At 53.1% G+C, this 18050-nt stretch overlaps 5 protein-coding genes across 5 annotated transcripts; 3 read left to right on the forward strand and 2 right to left on the reverse strand.

Moving 5' to 3' along the window:
- Positions 1 to 730: 730 nt before the first annotated feature.
- Positions 731 to 1858, reverse strand: PEX11 (PEX11 family protein). Its single transcript, XM_046087104.1, has 2 exons — positions 1484 to 1858; positions 731 to 1296 (listed from the first exon to the last, which is right to left on the reverse strand). The coding sequence occupies exons 1-2, from the start codon at positions 1548 to 1550 to the stop codon at positions 815 to 817; spliced, it is 549 nt and encodes a 182-aa protein (XP_045943071.1). The 5' UTR covers positions 1551 to 1858; the 3' UTR covers positions 731 to 814.
- Positions 1859 to 2159: 301 nt separating this feature from the next.
- On the reverse strand, positions 2160 to 4479 carry GIT2 (putative MFS phospholipid transporter (Git1); the record flags this gene model as incomplete). Its single annotated transcript, XM_046087105.1, has 4 exons — positions 2160 to 3531; positions 3580 to 3598; positions 3651 to 4249; positions 4303 to 4479. The coding sequence occupies 4 exons, from the start codon at positions 4477 to 4479 to the stop codon at positions 3217 to 3219; spliced, it is 1110 nt and encodes a 369-aa protein (XP_045943072.1). The 3' UTR covers positions 2160 to 3216.
- A 1307-nt stretch (positions 4480 to 5786) lies between these two features.
- RPN7 (proteasome regulatory particle lid subunit RPN7) lies at positions 5787 to 7387 on the forward strand (the record flags this gene model as incomplete). Its single annotated transcript, XM_046087106.1, has 3 exons — positions 5787 to 6242; positions 6312 to 7138; positions 7195 to 7387. The coding sequence occupies 3 exons, from the start codon at positions 5787 to 5789 to the stop codon at positions 7385 to 7387; spliced, it is 1476 nt and encodes a 491-aa protein (XP_045943073.1).
- A 981-nt stretch (positions 7388 to 8368) lies between these two features.
- On the forward strand, positions 8369 to 10415 carry ALT1 (putative alanine aminotransferase; the record flags this gene model as incomplete). Its single annotated transcript, XM_046087107.1, has 3 exons — positions 8369 to 8525; positions 8841 to 10093; positions 10161 to 10415. 3 exons carry the CDS (start codon positions 8369 to 8371, stop codon positions 10413 to 10415), a joined length of 1665 nt encoding a protein of 554 aa, XP_045943074.1.
- A 4656-nt stretch (positions 10416 to 15071) lies between these two features.
- Positions 15072 to 16878, forward strand: LDX57_005427 (uncharacterized protein; the record flags this gene model as incomplete). Its single annotated transcript, XM_046087108.1, has 3 exons — positions 15072 to 15147; positions 15252 to 15425; positions 15482 to 16878. The coding sequence occupies 3 exons, from the start codon at positions 15072 to 15074 to the stop codon at positions 16876 to 16878; spliced, it is 1647 nt and encodes a 548-aa protein (XP_045943075.1).
- Between the last annotated feature and the right edge of the window lie 1172 nt (positions 16879 to 18050).

The raw sequence follows: 18050 nt of genomic DNA on the forward strand, positions 1-18050 counted from the left end.
GGATTGATGAAGTATTGGATATGCCTGCAGACAGTGGCAATGATAATGAAGGGCAGATGAAAATCGACTCCAGGGAAGAGATGATTGCAGGTGAGCCGAGGCGTCTCTCGTAAATAGACCGGAGGACTACACTTTGAACATAATCTGACCGGTGACTCGCCCTGGGAGGCAGTAGACGTAGGGATCATGCAAAGTAAAGGGTCAGTATTATCGGAGCCAACGACAGTGACGACATACTCTAAACGAAGAGTGTAGTATGAATTACCAACGGGCGACAAAGGCAGCCATGTAGAAGTCAAGTGTAACTAAACATGTACCATTCCCATGATTATCGTGAATATATTCATAGAAAGAAAAAATAGAAACGATTATACCGCCAAACTATCCTAAATGGAAGGCACGCCAAATCAGAGCAAATCCCTGAGCCATACCGTCTTTTGACTCATTCTTTCCGAGCCTTTCATCTCGACTTTACTCCACGAGGTTATCGGCCATCTTGTCATTTGACCAAATAACCCATGTAATATACAAACCGGCATAAATCATCAATCCAATCATCCAATGTCGGTCTTACCCCTACGCCGTTCCGTTTATGCGGTCTTCTTCCACTGCGACACCGCGCCGATCAAACTGCTGATCGTACCGGCGATACCGACAAGGCCGTCGTCGAGCGCGACCAATCCCAGGGTGGAGGCAGGGATGGCCAAGTCGCAAATGTCCGAGATGAGCTGGGTGCGAGCAGTCGAGCGCTCCCTATTCATTTCGTTAGCACGCTATAACCTTCACCATTACACCAAAACACGAGGCAGGGAACCTACTTCTCCAACTTCTTCGCCTCCACAACACCCTCACCCTCCTTGCGGTCAATAGTCTTCGACTTCTCCTGCAGTCTCCAGATAGTGTAGACGCTGGCGATCGCGCTGCAGACCAACCCGGCCAGCCAGGACCGGTAGGCGTTCTCCTGCAACCGCTTGGCGGCAGCCAGCTTGCGGATGCCAATCACGTCGATGACCTGGATGCTGTCCAGGGTCAAGTAACCGGCGTATCCGAGCTGGCGACCGACGGCCAGGTAGCGGAGGACGGGGTCGACGGGGCCCTTGTTGTCCAGGGCGACGGCGGCCGCCTTGAGATGTTCGATGAACTTGCCGATACGCAGGATCTTGCGCGTCGTGCCGAACTGCTTCTTCACGGCATTGTAGGGGTCGATGGAGGACTGGGGGCGGTTGGTGCGGTACAGGTACCAGGCGTAGAAACGCGAAAAGTACTGTAGGGTGCGGAGGATCTTGTCACGGCCAACTGCATTTTCACGGGTTGGTTAGTCTCTTGTCGTACGGTATGAGGTGGGTGCTGAGGTCGGTTGGTTTTCCGTTGGGTTTATTTTGTTGGGCGGAAGACAATCGGCCGAGTAACCATGCCTTCTGCTTGAATCCTGCGCTCTCCGACGCGAAAACAAGCAAAAACGGGGGGAAAGGACACCACGCACCGGTCGTCGCGACAAAGCGCAAGTAGTGTGCCAAGGCAGGGTGGTAGACCAGAGTATCGGCGACCATATTGGGCGATTAGAGATCTTTTGTTCGAGAGAGGTTCGTGATTTCAGTCGGGCAGGGTCCGGGAGCTAAATTCCGCGGGGAAGGTGGACGAGGCGAGGAGTGACGATGAGACGGTAGGATTATATGACAGGCCAGCTGGCAAGTACCGAGGAGCAGACGGCCTCCGACAGATGGTGATAATTGAAAGTTGATGTATAGATGGAGATAAGGAAGGGGATGGGGAGAGAAAAGACGGGGGTGGAGAGGGAGCGGGAGATGAATGGAAGGTCGGTAATTGATGACCCGTCGGCGATCGCTTTTCGTGACCTGCGAACCTCGGTTGCTCTGCTTCCGGGAATTTGGCCCGTGGACTGCCGTTATAGTACGGCGTATATTCTACATGCACTGACTATTACTAGTATTCTAGTTCAATCAAGCAAAAGATACTGCGAACTCCCAACTAAAATGAAGCAAGTCGGGACCTCGTCCGAGTGACTGGCTCCCCCATCGGAGTTCTCTCGGACATCTCGGGAATTGCACGGTTCAAGATAAGCAGCCATATCTTTCCAAAGAATGGATCCCTGGTCTCTCCTCTACTGAGTATCTTTTACTCTCTACTACTCACGGGCAGGCGGAATGAGCTGCCTCTTTGGGACAGCACTTCCCTCAGGCCGCAACTTGTTTGCTCTGTTTGACTGGAATCATGTGACACAGGGCTTTCACATGCCAAACACGTGAAAGGCCGTCAACTCGTTTGAATCAGGATACATCAACATTAACATTAACATCACAGACATGATAAAATTCCCAAGAACCCTCATGATGGTTCAGATCCAGGACGCCGCGTCTGTGTATTCTACCAATCATCTCGCTTCCGGGCATTAGTTCGTGTCGCTTGGGGTCCCCGTCCTTGGTGTGGACTACTACTAAAATCATATCGAGGCAAATCTCTCATTCTCGCTGTCGCTTCTGGAACTTCGGGGTTGACGTCGGGTAGATGTCGCAAGGGTTGTCCGCAATGGCCGCAAGGGGGAAAGTAACCGGTCTTGTCGCATGGAATCATCGCAGGTAAAAGTCGCAAGGGGGCTGGTTTTGGCGCTGTATGGGCGGGATAGTTGAAGGGAATGACAACACAGGCGCAGCATAGAGAGATCGGCAACTAAAGGTTGCGGTCGCGAAATCCCTCTATTGCTGCTCTCTGTTGCCCAGTGTTGTGGTGTCGTATCCATTGGCTTCGAGGAAGGCTCGGAATTTTGCGTCTTCCTCGCCGATGGTTTCCTAGGCCGTGTCAATTTGGGACAGTCTCTCACTGGGACTGGACCGATGACCGATGAATGAGACGCCAAGGGCAAAGAGACTCTGCACATACCTGCGTGATCTGGGGTAGAAGGAAGAATGCCAGCGCCGCACTGAAAATGCACAACGCGCTCGACACAAAAAACGGATCCTGGCCGGAGCGAATCTCGTTGGGGGCGTTATTCTGGACAATGGGCATCACGTACGTGCCCACAAAAGCACCGATCTTACCCGCCGCAGCCGCGATTGCATAGTACTGTCCTCGGATAGCCGTCGCGCTGGTCTTTGCAGCACACAGTCCAATGTTGTCACCTGGTCCGAACTCACCGAGGGCTGAGAAAATACTAGACTCGAGACTTAGAGACGTATATACTCGACTCGACGGAGAAACTTACCCGAATACTACAACAAATGCCGCAACATTCTCCGGAGTAGCAAGATACTTATAGCAGCCGGACATGATGAACCCGATGATACCTTGCAGGCCGACACCAAGAGCCAAAGTATTGCGAGGCCCGATCCAGTCACTCGCCAATGCGCCCAGGAAAGAACCGGGGATATAAAAGGCGTTGGTAACCGTGGTCCAACCGAAAGATTTCCACAACGGAGCACTATCCCCCAGGATAATCGCAATCCACTTCGAAGAGTAGATGTTGAAAGAATAAGCCGAGAAGTCGTAGATAAACCAGATGAGCGAGACAACAGTCTATGGCAGTTAGTAGGTTGAAAAGACAGAAATCAAGGGCAATCGCACCAGGCGCTTCCAGTAGAATCTGGAACATATGTTAGTCAACAGTTGTTCCAAGGCGACCGACGACTACTCACTTGACAATCAACCAAATGGGAAACTTATGCATGCGCTCCTTGTCAAACTGCTCAGGCTCGTTCAACTTCAATCGCAGATAGAACAAACTCAAGGGCGGAATCACACCCAGCCCTAGAGCTATACGCCAGACCGCACGTAGATGGTCTTCCGAGAAGATTAGCACTAAAATCATGGCCACCAGAGCAGACACGACGTAGGCAAAATCAATCTGAAAGTTGCTGAACATGATGAACCACCGATTCCGATGACCGCTCTTCAGTTCGTTTGTATTCTCGGCAGCAGCCACGGAGCCGGCAGGATACTCGCCGCCGATTCCAATACCCAGAAAGAATCGATAGGCTGTCAGAGCGGCAAACATGCCGTAAGTGCTACCATGAAGCCCGTAGGAGCCCGCACACAAAGCACCGAATAGGATCAGAATAATTGTGGAGATCATCAGGGACCATTTGCGCGACCAGTGATCGCTAAGGTATCCGAACACCAGCTGCCCAAGCACTGTTCCCGCGAAAGTGATGGCGGCGACATTCTGACTAGCCGGGGAGTTTTTGTAGGTATCGGGGTAGATCTGGCCGAGGATGGTGTTGACTGGTCCGATGACCTTGATCTCAAGTTAGCCGCAAGGACTCAAACTAGAGAAGAAAGCGAACATACTCCATTGAGATAACCATCAGAAAAGAGACCGGCACCACAAGCGATGGTAGGCCAACTGCGCTCCCAGCGACCCTTTTGCATTTGCTCCTGTCCAGATTCCAAGGGTACCGCGTCGAATGACTCGGGGCCTTTTTCAGGAGACATTTCGGCGACCTTGTGTTCTGTTTTGGGGTCCATAATGCGACGTGATTTCTGAGTTACCTGGTGATACCTTGTAAAGGTGGGGTTTGACTTTGGGTAAAGGAAAGCTCGCTCGCTTCAACTAGGTAAACACAGAAATACGAAGAAACGCAGAATATGAAAAGGGGACGCAAGGGGCAGAAAAGTTTTAAATAAAGAAAAGAGAGAAAGAGAGAGAATCGGAGCGGGACAACCTTGACCAGGCCGATGGTGGAAATCCTTCGAAGACAAACCGGATTGCAGGTGACTCTCCGAGTACGGTTCGAGCATAGTGCCATCCGAGGGGGTCGTTAAGTTGCATTTCCTTACAGTATTATCTCTGCCTGCCAGAGACAACCCACGCTAAGCTTTGCCGGGGCCCTCGTTATTGGCCCAACCGATGCTTGAGCTGGGATGACCCTCTCCGGCCCCCAAGTCATGGTTCACCCTGGAAGGAACAGGTTCACCGGTCCAGCTGGATGTCCAGACAGCGTTGACCCCTTTTGCACGTGGTGGGCATGTCGAACTCATTCCATCACTTGAGAATGATGTCGCATGCCCCGTCAACATGGACAAGTCTTGGATTTCCAGATCAACTGCAGATGACGACCCGCCGTCCGTGGCTGATTGGCGCAAAGCACTCCGTAGGGCGTCTGGCGGTCCCGCTGGGTTTCCGCCTAAGGCTTAGCATCCACCTCGGCTGGGAGACAAAGTAGGGAGGGAAGGCACTTCGTGTAGATTCATCTTCGCATCAGGCCTACCATTACGGAGTAAATTGATTGTCATATCCAACATGGCCGAGCGAGTATATGGCACCAGTGTGTTAAATATGTTCCGAGGAATGGAAATGCAGGTGGCACATCAATGCACCGCAAATGACAAGGAAATATATTTCCATAGAATGCGGTGGAAATTGTTCGATTGAAGTAATGATAAAACGTGTGATTCTGGCTATGTAGTGCTGTGGTCTCTGACGGGGTGATGACACGGGGCTATAAGAGTAACCATTGACTGTACTAGCTATTGATGATGAATGAGCAATTTCAATTGAGACGACAATGAGATGAAGAGAAGATGCTTGTGATGTTTGCGGTATTGGGAAAGCAAGGCGTCCGTCAGGTCATGTGACCGTGCACTCGGAACGGACAAACGTTCGGCCAGCTGAGCTCGGGTCAGCTACGTAGGTTGATTACTTGGTAATGTGATGGATCCTGCCTCATCAACATCCAACCCTTTTGCAACCTCCACCCTACCACTCCATCGCTCGCATCCTACCCATCTCCTCTTTCGACTCCTACCTACCGCATCGCATCCTCGTCGCCAGCATGGGGTCCGATCCGCAGTACATAAAGCACCCTGACCTCGTCCTCGCCCAACATGTCTTCAATCTGTCCAACCCGGCGTGCCCCCAGACGGTGCAGCAGGCATCGCTGAAGAAGGTCCAGAGCGTCATCTCCGAGAACAAGATGGCCCCGTTCTATCGACACCTCGCACACCCCGTCGAAGGCATCCTGAACCATACCGGCGAAGGCGTCCCTCAGCACCAGGGCGGCTCCGCCAAGACCTTGATTACGTCGAAACTGCTGGCGTCTCGGAAGTCGCCGCAGAAGATCGATTTCCCCTGGGATGAGGCTTTATATCAGTCGCTAGTCGAGGACAACCGGAAGGAGTTGGAGACCTTCCAGAAGGAGGAAGACGAGGCGGAGGAGGCGGCCGGCGAGACAGAGGTTCTGGCCGCGAGGGGGAAACGTGCTGAGTTCTGGGCGAAGGTGGGCGACAAGGTGAGTGTTCTGAACGACCCGTCGCTCAAATCTACCCGCAGTAATCTAATTGGCATCACGCTTGTATAGGACAAAGCTATCGAATCCCACGAGGCCCTTCTGGAAAAGACGACATTTTTGGGAACGAAGATCGACCTGGTGATGGCGATGATCCGGATCGGATTGTTCTTCGGCGACTCTCTGTTTGTCAAGAAGAGCATCGAGCGGGCGGAAACCCTGGTCGAGAGCGGCGGTGACTGGGACCGAAGGAATCGTCTGAAGGCCTACAAGGGATTGCACCTGCTTACCATCCGTTCCTACAGCCTGGCTGCCCCTCTTCTTCTCGACAGTCTGTCTACTTTCACGAGCTACGAACTGTGCAGCTATTCCGCCCTAGTCATCTACTCCGTCCTCGCGGGATCGCTATCGCTGAAGCGAGTCGACTTCAAGGCCAAGGTCGTGGACGCGCCAGAGATCAGGGCTATCCTGGGATCCGGGGAAGACCGGCTCGCCGCCCTGACCGGCGAGGTGTCTTCCGGACCTAGCGCCGCAGATGAGGATATGAAGGATGCATCCACTGCTAGCAGCACGCCGGGTGCCGCTACGACCGCCGTCAACCTGACCACTTTCGCCACGGGTTCTGGCATCCAGGCCGAGGCTGAGACCCCGGTGGATTTCACGCCCCTCGCCAACCTGGTCAACAGCCTGTACAACGGCAACTACCGCACATTCTTCGTCGCCTTGGCGGCCGTGGAAGACAACTTCCTGACCCAAGATCGGTACCTGCACGAACACCGTGCGTGGTTTGTCCGTGAGATGCGACTGCGCGCCTACCAGCAGCTGCTTCAGAGCTACCGGGTTGTGGGACTGACCAGCATGGCCAACGACTTCGGCGTGACGGTAGACTTCTTGGACCGGTGGGTTTAGTAGCTCCAAAATGTGTTGATCTACAATGACTGATCTAAATTTATAGGGACCTGGCCAAGTTCATCGCCAGCAACCGCATCGCCTGCACCATCGACCGGGTCAACGGCATCATCGAGACGAACCGACCAGACGACAAGAACAAGCAGTATGCCGACGTGGTCAAACACGGTGACGCTCTGATCACGAAGCTCCAGAAGTACGGTCAAGCCGTGCGCCTGAGGGGAAGCGAGCGGAGCTAGAGAGACGGACAAGACATGAGCGATATGAATTGAGACGGGTGCTCCCTCACTCCGGCTCTCTGGAGCCGTGACGGATGAAGCCTAGGGTTATTTATTTGTTCCTTGTGATCGTTACTAGAGCAAAAAAGCAAGTGAGGCTGCTGTATCATACAATTAATGACAGAAGACAACATGACCTCGATTCGCCTGATCGGATGCGATTGGATTTGACCGTAGAGTGGGCCGATGCCAAGCGTCCGAGCATCTTGCATCTTCCATCTGGGATCCACGCGATCTGAGGGATTATTCATAGAGTCGTATTGGTGGTGGAACCATGTTCTTTAGGAGCTGGTAGAGAGTTGATCTTTACCTAAGATCTCGTATCCGGGCCCAGGAGCCATAGACTGGAGGAGAGCAAACAGCACTGCAGGAGTCGCGGGGAGAGAGCCGACGTCGGGCGGCGCCGGAAGCCTCTTCGTGGGGAAGAAAGCGGAGGCGTTCGCTGAGTTTGGCGTGGCCTGGTTCGGGGTGCCACGAAGGCCGCCAGCGTTTCTGTAGTACTTGGATGAGTGAAAGGAGGCAACTAAAGCATCAGCATTGATTTTGAGAGGATCATCAAGTAACGCTCCATCTTAAATGATCTACCAGGTATGTAGTATGTATGTATCTTTCAGATAGTTAGTCCTTATCGCATCTGATAGCGATGACTCAGCGCGGGATTCACCGCCCGCCCAAAGGGAAATCGTGTGTTTTCCGTCTTCACCTCTTTTTTTCCCTCTTTTCTCTTTTTTTTTAGTTTTCGATTCTGTGTGAAGGCAATTCCAATTATCTCCTTGCGTCCTTCTCTTCCTGTGGCTACCAGATTTCTCATTGCCAATTCCCCCTGAATCACCCCACGTCTGGCCACAAACCCCCTCCTGAAAAGGTGGAGAAAGGAAGGAAATCGCGCAAGTAATTGGCTGTCTCGACCAACTCCCAGGGGCATCATAAGGAAGCGACAAGATGAGCTGGCAGTATAAGCTCGCCGCGCACATGCGGGCCTCGCCGCTGCGATGCTCGATTTCCCGGCCGAATGGCGCTGGCCTGATGCGCCGTCAGCACATCCCGCGGGCCTTCTGCTCGTTTCCCGCCGGGGCTTCTAGTTCCAAGTCCCTTTCAGGTACGTCAAGTCACCCTGCTTTTAGTCGCGTTTCGGGAAATCGCCCGGTTGGGTCCCGATCGCCTGCCAGCGTTGCACCATTGGATGTCCGTTTAATGCCGCTGCGCTTTCTCGGCCGTCAGACGCCCACGCCATTCCCCTCTCTCTCGTGACATCCCTCGGGCCCGTTCCCGCATCCTGTCTCTTACCCACTCGAGAGGGGGGAGATGACTCCGTCACTCCAGTACAAAACGTGGCGGTCCCTCCGAATGAACCGCCGGTTTCAATCTCGAAAGATTCACATATACTAACCAATCTCTCTTCCTCCGACTACAGTCCCCACCATGTCGGCCCAGACGACCGTCTCCTACACCACCAAGCGGACTTTGTGTGCTCAGGCTACTCGCTGTCTGAACCCCGATAACATCAACCCCCACGTTAAGGAAGCCAAGTATGCCGTTCGTGGTGAGCTTGCCGTCAAGGCGGAGGAATACCGGGTGAAGCTGGCCCAAGGAGACAAGTCGTTGCCCTTCGACAGCGTTATCTTCGCCAACATCGGCAACCCGCAACAACTCGACCAAAAGCCCATCACCTTCTTCCGTCAAGTGCTCAGTCTGCTCGAGAACCCCCTGCTGCTGAACAACCCCGAGGCCCTCCGTACATCCTTCGGATACGAACAAGACGTCATCGACCGCGCTAAGGTCCTTCTTGCCGACGTGCAGAGCGTGGGAGCGTACAGTCACAGCCAAGGTGCTCCGGTCATCCGGAACAGTGTCGCCAAATTTATCGAGGAGCGTGATGGATTCCCTGCCAACCCCTCGGACCTTTTCCTCTGCGCCGGTGCCTCGTCGGGTGTCAACACCATTCTCAACGTCATCTGCAACGGACCCCAGGCCGGTGTTCTCGTTCCCATCCCTCAATACCCTCTCTACACCGCCACTCTTTCCCTTCTCAATGCGCAATGCGTTCCCTACCTCCTAGAAGAGGAGAAGGCTTGGGGTACCGATGTTAATGCCATCCGGGCATCTTTGGAGAAGGCCAAGAGCAATGGCACGGACGTCCGCTCGATCGTAGTCATCAACCCTGGCAACCCCACCGGTGCGTCTCTGGGTGCTGATGACATCAAGAGCGTGCTCGACATCGCCGCCGAGGAGAAGCTGGTGGTCATCGCCGATGAGGTCTACCAGACCAACGTATTCGAAGGTGAATTCACCTCGTTCAAGAAGAGGTTGCGCCAGCTGCAGCAGGAGCAGCCCGGCAAGTACGACAACGTGGAGCTGGTCTCCCTGCACAGTGTGTCCAAGGGCATGGTTGGCGAGTGTGGCCACCGTGGTGGTTACTTCGAACTGGTTGGATTTGACCCCGAGGTCGCCGCCCAGATCTACAAGCTCGTCAGTATCGGGCTGTGCCCGCCCGTCATCGGACAGTGTCTGCTGGAGATGATGGTCAACCCGCCCAAGGAAGGCTCTCCCAGCCACGAGGTTTACCAGAAGGAGTATAACGGTATCCGGGATGGTCTGCACCAGCGCGCCTTGGCTCTGTACGACGCTTTCCAAAAGATGGAGGGTGTGGAGTGCCAAAAGCCCCAGGTATGTTGTCTTTAGCCCTTGGTACTCCGTAGTCCACATCAGTTGCTAACGTCAATGCTTCACCTAGGGTGCCATGTACCTCTTCCCCACGATTACGCTCCCCCCCAAGGCCGTCGAGGCCGCCGCCGAGGAGAAGCGCGCCGCCGACGAGTTCTACTGCCTGCGCCTCCTGGACGCTACGGGCGTCTGTGTCGTTCCGGGCTCCGGCTTCGGACAGAAGGAGAACACTCTTCACTTCCGCACGACTTTCTTGGCTCCGGGAACCGACTGGGTTGAGCGGATCGTGAAGTTCCACGCCGAATTCATGGCCAAATACAAATAAACCGATTTTTGGACAACGAAAAAGAATCAATGCGGATCTCACGAATTACACTTATAGACTTATATATAGCTTCACATCTTGTTGACAATATTTATTGCAATACAGGGGTTTAATACAGTGTTTCAGATAACCCGTGTACTATACTTCAGCAATAGGGTAAGCCTAGAGATGAGGATGAATTAACCTCATTCTAGGATAATACTCAGCTACCAGGCTAGAATTCCTCTACATTAGTGGATCTTATCAATCAACGCTGCTTACACCCTAGGGCTCTAGCGTTGTCCCCATGTTGCCGGATTCGCCACAATTGCCCCATTGTCTGTTCTCCTGCATGGAGTTATGGAGATCACCAAATGCATACCTGCCTGGTACAGTACCCGCCTATTTGACATGGTAGGTAACCTGCACAGCTCACTACGTACACCCCAACCAGTTCCCAAATAGTCAATCGAATCTCGATCTTAGTTAATATACAATATCATGTCCCAGAGGGTTGAACATGTCCTCATATTCATATCAATACCCATCCTCAGCACGACAGAGATGCCCTTGATTGAATTGATATGAACACCTGCTTGTCCTGCCTGCGACTCGTGATTCCGGTAGTATTAGATCAATTCATAAGTCTGTCTATTCGATCTCTCCCAGGCCAGCAGCCAAGTAAACATGTGATCTGTCTTGAGCAATCAACGCCAGAAGGCCAACACGCTGGTTGGAGCTGGATGGCATACGGTTCTTCAATCTCCACTGATGTATATACATACGTCACCTCATTCTAGACCGACAAGGCACTTCTGGGCTGGATAGATCTGATGTACGAAGTATACGAGTGTGTGATTTGGGACGAGGCTGAATTTCCATGTTCAGAGCATTGGATGAGCAGTGCTGAGTTGGATGGAGTATTATTTCATTCTATATACAAGGACTGAAGACATATGAGTGGGCCTCTTTAGCTGTTTCAGATAGCTCCTCGAGTGTGTAGTAGATAGAGCTGATGGGTCACTGTGAAATGATCGGATCAAGATTGGAATTAGAGGCACTCTTGGAATATTGGCTGGTTAGTCCCACTTGATTGTATTGATATATGATGCGATCTTTAGGGCCGAGGCTGATACTACGATGTCATTATTCGCTTTGGTTCGGACAATTCCTTCCCTGTTGAGTAGGTCGGAGATATTCCGTACTGACAGAAAGTGGTTGACATAGTAGAACTTGATAATGCTGAAGGTAGAAGTTGTGTCCGTCTCGTCTCGAAGCTACCTAGGTACACTCAACACCTTCACGTCTTCTGTAACTACAAGGCTAGTATAATCAACAACATCAGCTACAAACCATAATCCAACCCAACACAAACCGACGACAGTCACCAGGTCAGTCACCCGCGCACACCTAGACCGGTCAGTCACACTACATACACTAGGAGACTAGGAGTACACCGCAGTGCCCCTCCAGCCAACTCCCTATCTAGAGTTCGGTAGCCTTAAGTTAGAGGATTATCCACCGCGGCCCGAACACAGCGCGACGGACCAATCCTCCCAACTGGAGAAAGTCTCGGTGCGAATGGGACTCCCAGACCAAGACCAACTTGGACCAACCCCCAAGGCCGGCGCCGTTTAGCGCCAGTCCGCGGCTAGCGAAGTGGGACTTGTCTGGGGGATTGGAGGTGAAATTGGAGGGCCGATCCACCTCGCGGTCACCGTTCAGGTTTTTTTCGACCGTCGCGGGTCGAGACTAGACGCCGGGATGGAGTCGATTGATCATTTCTGTGAGGCGGGATGATAAGGGAGGGGGGACGGGGATAGGTAGGTATTTGATGTTGGGATGCGCTGGGAATTGACGGACGTGATCACATCCATGGATATCGATAGGTAGACAACTTACAGGCACAAAAGGGCCGTCTCCAAGCGGGCAATTCAGGCTCAGGCATCGCAGCCGGGCAGACCCGGTGGGGACGGCGATTGGTGGAGAGACCAGGCATCCAGGCCGCCGATCGGAGAGCGCCTGACCGCCTGCAAACGCCCCGAAGAAGAAGGCATGACGCCATCGCACGTCTCGCCCGTCACGGGATCGGAGAAGGCATGCGGTTGGCCCTCCGTCCATTTCTCGGTAGGCACTGAGGCAGGACCTGCTCTACCGAGTAGTACTGAGACTCTGAGTACACTGCGGACTGAGATGTGATCGCGATTCTTTTGGAGATCCCTGCCTGCAGTATGTTTGGCTGCTGTCTTTCTCGGCAACGCAACGCTCTTCCATCCATCCGTGGTTCACGCCTGCCGCCCACCCACGGTCCAATCCCCGTGCCTGTTGCGCCGCACGTTTCCACGCCTATCGGTCTGCACGGAAGATCCGAAAGATTTTCTAGAACGAGGCGACGAAAGCGCCTCCAGACGGCCTCACTCCTCGCCTCCGATGATGTAACCCATCAGGTTTGGCGCCGAGATCCTCGAGTCATTGCGTTCGAGCAACCCCGAAAATGGAAGACGATGAGGGGATGCGAAGAGGACAAAACTCGGTCTATGAAAAGGGAAGCAAAAAAGAAGAGCCCCTCTTCGCTCCCAGACAGGCAGAACACGCAGCCAAGTCATCACCGGCCCGGCTTCTGCCCCAGAATTTCGTAAGAGGATCCATCGCCCGTAAGACAGAGTTTGGTTAGTCTCCGTACTGGGGCTCCAGTTTTTATTTTTTATTTTTTCCCTTTTTCTTTTCTGTTGCTTCCATGAAGGGTCACAAACCCTAAGACCTAACTAATTGGAATTAGGTTACGAAATTCAGCGTGAATCGCGGTTGGGGTCGAATATTCCCGGTTTGGGCCTCGAGGGGATAGCATTGTGAATGCGACAGAGGCAGCTGAAGTGAGTTCAACCGGAAAGAGTTCGCGTCCCTTGCGTGAGAGTCCGCGGAGGACCGATGTTCATGTAAGTCAGGAAGTCAGTATCCATCCTGCCTGCATACGGTGTACATGGACGGTCAGTGTGACCAGTGCGCTGCAGGAAGCTGAGCTGAGCTGACTGGACTCTCCGGACTTCTGGGCTCTGGAGGACCTCAGGCAAAGCCCAGGATGCCCTGTCCGGGATCTCGATGGGGAAAGATTGGAGACCCCAGGCCACGTCCATATCCATTACCTAACCGGAGGATATTTACTATTCGGTATTCAGTATACTGTGTACCGGCATGATGATATTATCACCACGCGATTGTCGAAACTGCCGGAGAGGTCCCTGGACCACGGCGCAAGGCAACCGGTGCATCAGATCACCCATTCCGAAGCAATCCACGGGGATGACGGGGATCGGGCTCCTTGATTCAGCCTGTTTTGACAGACAGAAAAGGAAAAAAGAAAAGAGAGACGACGCTGAACCGCAGCACGAGGCTGGCGCAGTTCGGTATCGTCACCGTACTGTAATCCTCGAGGAGACGCAGGTACTGCGAAGCTCTTAGGTAACTGGGAAAGAGTCTGGACTGGAAGAATGACATTGCATTCCTGGGGAGGATGGGGTATTTATGTAATAGGGCATTAATTTTGGAGGAAATTGTCTGGGTTATGATCTAATAATCTTGTTGATTGAGCTCATGCCTGGGTTATTGAATAGAAAGGGAAAATAAAAAAAAGTATTTATAGCATAGACATACTCAGTATAGCGTAGTCCGGAGTACACACGAATTGGTACAAGTCCGGGCAGGCAGATCGACCAGCAGCGCCAGAAGTCTTTCCTTGCGGCGCACTTCCAACTTTCTCTTCCCGCTTTCTCTCCTGCTCTCCCCTCTTCCCTTTTTCCCCCGTTTTTCTCCTTTTCCTTTTTTTTTTTTTTCTTTCTTTTTCTTTCTTTTCTCCCCCTTCCTCTTTTTTTTTGTTCTTCCCTTCTTTCTTTTCTCTCTTCTCCCAGGGTGTCTTCGCAGCTCTGCCTTCAGATCGATCGCTTTTCCCCTTTCCCTTGGCCGCCACAGCCGGTTTTTGGTGTCCTGTCTCACGGCCGGCGCCAAACGGTGCGTAGGCTTTGGCCCCCCGCGAATTAGTTGTTGTTTGTGTTGAATTGTGCTCTTCATTTTCCATGTTCTGTTGGGCCTCCTCTTAGTTCCGGATCGACTATCTTCACTTCTCTTCCTCCTCCCCACCTCCTCCTCACCACCACCCCCCCTGCTCCTGGTACCTCGGTGCCTTGAGTATCGCTCGCCACCTTTCACTTCAATACTACTCTTCGCCCACCCTTCAATTCAATTGAAAGGTGTTCTCCACTAGTCCTCCCGTTCTCGGTTGCGGCCCCTCCCTTTACAGGTGAACCCGGCGTTTTCTGTGGCATCATTTTGGTGCATTGGGATATTCATTGAAGATACCCCTGCGTTGTTGGAGTTTCTTGGTTCCTGTCGGTCCGATCGCTTCGACGGACCGCACACCTCGTCCGCGAGTTCTCGCCTTGACGGCCCTTTCGCTTCCTTCCCGACAGGGATTCCTGTTCGGCTGATTGAATTTCTGCTATAAAAAAGAAAAAAAAATATTGAATCCAAAGTTGGAAAGAGAACGAAGCAGCGAACAAACAAACCTCACGCTTCTGTCCGAGAGACCCGTCCGTATCGGTTCTCTCGTCGCTCTTCTTACTTTTGATTTTCCTCTATTTCTCGTCGCGAATCGTCGCATGTTCGCTACCCAGTAACGTCGCTATGCTGATCGATGGCGAGAAGTGGGCTTGTGAAGCTTGCGTCCGGGGTCACCGTGTCAGCAGCTGTCACCACAGCGGTAAGTCTCAATTGTCCTTCATTGCCCCGCAGTCGAACAACGCAGGCATGCCGCGAGAGATCGAACCCAAGCTGACTCGGAGGGAAACTGTCCTCTTCGTCCAGACCGCCCCTTGACCCACATCAATAAAAAGGGCCGCCCAGTCTCTCAATGCGCTCACTGTCGCGGCCTACGCAAGTCACGGACAACCCACACCAAGTGCGAGTGTGGTGACAAGAAAAAGAATAGCCACAAGCATGATTCAGATCCCCACGCTGTTGACAAGCGGGATCTAAAGCGTGAGCATGTTGGCGATGGTAGTTCGGTTCATTGTTTTCTGATCTGCATTTCACAGAGGATTCTCGTACAAGATGTGGCTGCTCCCATGGGCTACGTTGCACCTGCGCGCTGAAAAAGGAACCCCATCTCGATCCTGTCCCGGAGACGGGTCTGCCTCCGCCACCGCATACCTCTCTGTCGGAGCTGCCCAAAAAACCCCAGTTGACGTCGACCAAGTCCGAAAGCACGCTCACCATCTTTCGGGATGGTCACCACAAGCCGGCTCACAAACACAATGACATGGCTCACAAATGCGGCCTGCCTTACACGATACCGCGGTCGCATACCATCCATTCGACGTCCGATGTGGCTCGACGATCCATCGACCATCTGCCGTTAAGTCAAGCTGCCTTCATGAACGAGCAGCAGCAGCAGCCGCCGCCGCCGCCGCCGCCGCTACCGTTTGCAAACCCGCAGTTTCCGGAGCAGATGTCTGCTCCCCTGGGTCCTCAACGCCGAGTCAAATCCGAACATGGGTCTCCCGATAGTGCCCCCGTCCTTGCTACGGAGGATGTCCCAACATCTATGCCCCCGCTCGATCTCTCATCCTTCTTTCCCCCGGCTCAACCCTTGGAGGAATCGACGGATCACAGCGCGCCTTCAGAACCCACGACGTCCGTGCAGCAGCCGATGGGCAAGACGCCTCTGAATCAACTCGTGACCAGTGTCCCCCCTCTCGACGTCTCGTCATATTCCTCGTTCCCAACAACGACCACGTCCCCGGTGAACTGTATGGCTTTCCAAGATCCCTACAAAGAGTCCTATTTCACCTCGCCGGAAGCCGATCTGCCCCTCCACTCTGCAGGGTTCAGTGCCCCGCCCGTCGACTGGTCCAGCTTCCCATTGTACTCGTCGGACGTTCCGGCTGCCACCAGCACGCAAGCTCCCTCCTACGCTAGCTTCGACTACAACTCCATGACCACCGGCTTGCCGGCTCCTTCATCGTCGGGAGACATCTCGGAGGTGGAGGATTTCGGACCCTTCTCCGGTATCGGAACCGCGGGCGCCGATCTCCCCGATCTCCACAGCGGCAGTGAAGGATCAGATATGGATAACTTCCGTATCAGTTCCGCCTCCTCGTTCATCGGTCTGCCGCAGGCGCAGCTCTTGTCGTCGAACCATCTGGAGTCAATCAGCATCGACGATTTCCTCAAGTCCGCCAACGAATCGACGGCTGCCCTGGAGCACCAACTGCAGGCGAACATGGGCATGGACTCCAAGCCGCTTCCGTCGCAGGAGGTCTATGCTATGTCGGATGCCGAAGCGTTCAAGCCGATGACAACACCGACGTCGAGTATGCCGATGACGACGTCTGCCACTGACTCGATCTGGCCGGCGGCATTGTTCGATCCGGGGGCGACCCCGATGGATGACAACGGGGATAATTACTATCCGCCGTCATGGGTACAGTGATTGTTTCTTTCCTCCTCCTTCACCTTTACCCATGGCGGGCAGGGGGCGCGCATGCTTATTTCTGGGCTTTGTTGCGGCACCTTACCACCACCTCCACACCGTCTGAGTGACGACACCGACGTCCTTCACGACCCTGATGAGAGATGATGATAAATGCCTGATTTATCTTTGTTCAATTAGCCTCAGTCCGAGTGACAAAATATACTTATAGCAGTGAATTCATAAAGATTTGTGTTTATTATTTTAGAATATGATTTATTTTCAACTCATTGTCTATATATCTTACTACCTATTTTCCCCTATGCTTTGGTTATTGCAAAGTGTGTCTTGGGTCGAAAGTGTCTCGCTCTACTCACCAGGTATACATCGACCTCAGATCTTTGGCAGGCTGACTAGAACCAGTGCTTCGTTTCTAGTTGATACCGGACCCGACAGGACATGAGGGACGATGCGCGATGAGTCACGGCACAGGTGACACCGCCAGCCCCTGCATCTGGAGCGGTGTGCATTCGGCGGTGAACCTGATCCTTTCCAGAAGTACGGAGTATGTACCGCGGATTATGCAGTACTGGAGGAGGACCTCTGAAATCTACGTACCCAGATCACCCCTTCTACGCAAGCACTCGCCTACTAATCACTAATTAGAGCACCCTTTCCAAAGCACATTCAATATCGAACCCCATGGACCACTCGACAAACAACACGCCACTCCGTCTGGAGTAGACACCGAGATAGAACCGTGCAACAGGGTACAATGCATCACCCAGAACCGATCTTCAAATGTAATCAAATCTCCCGACTCATCTATGAGGCATTTTCTTCAATTCACCCTGTTCTCCCCTCCGCTGCATCATGCAGCTCACGTCACACAATACACAGCACCCATCGGAGCTCACATTCCGATCTCTCCATTGATTTCCCTCTGCAAGGGACACGGAACCTCCTGCCCGAACAAGCTTTTCTGTTCAAGGCTTGTCAGGACTTGGCTTCGGAGGTGCCGTTACGCGGCCCTTGATCCTCTGCTGTGGTATGTAGGTGAGTATGTACCTAGGTGGCTGTGATTGGTGCCTGGTGGAGAGATCTTGGAGTTCGGATATTCGGCATCGGAGGAACTTGGTAGGTATGTGCATTTCAGGTAGGACAGGTCCGGTGCATAACTGTGGGGTGAAGGG

Source organism: Aspergillus melleus (assembly GCF_016097325.1).
Source record: "Aspergillus melleus strain CBS 546.65 chromosome Unknown contig3, whole genome shotgun sequence".
Lineage (NCBI taxonomy): Eukaryota > Fungi > Ascomycota > Eurotiomycetes > Eurotiales > Aspergillaceae > Aspergillus > Aspergillus melleus.

What these genes read in the sequence shown, in the direction of transcription:
- PEX11 (XM_046087104.1), bottom strand. Translation starts at nt 1,550, where the DNA reads ATGGTCGCCGATACTCTGGTCTACCACCCTGCCTTGGCACACTACTTG. An exon ending in GCGCTTTGTCGCGACGACCG is followed by an intron (nt 1,297 to 1,483) that starts GTGCGTGGTGTC and finishes GTGAAAATGCAG; the next exon opens with TTGGCCGTGACAAGATCCTC.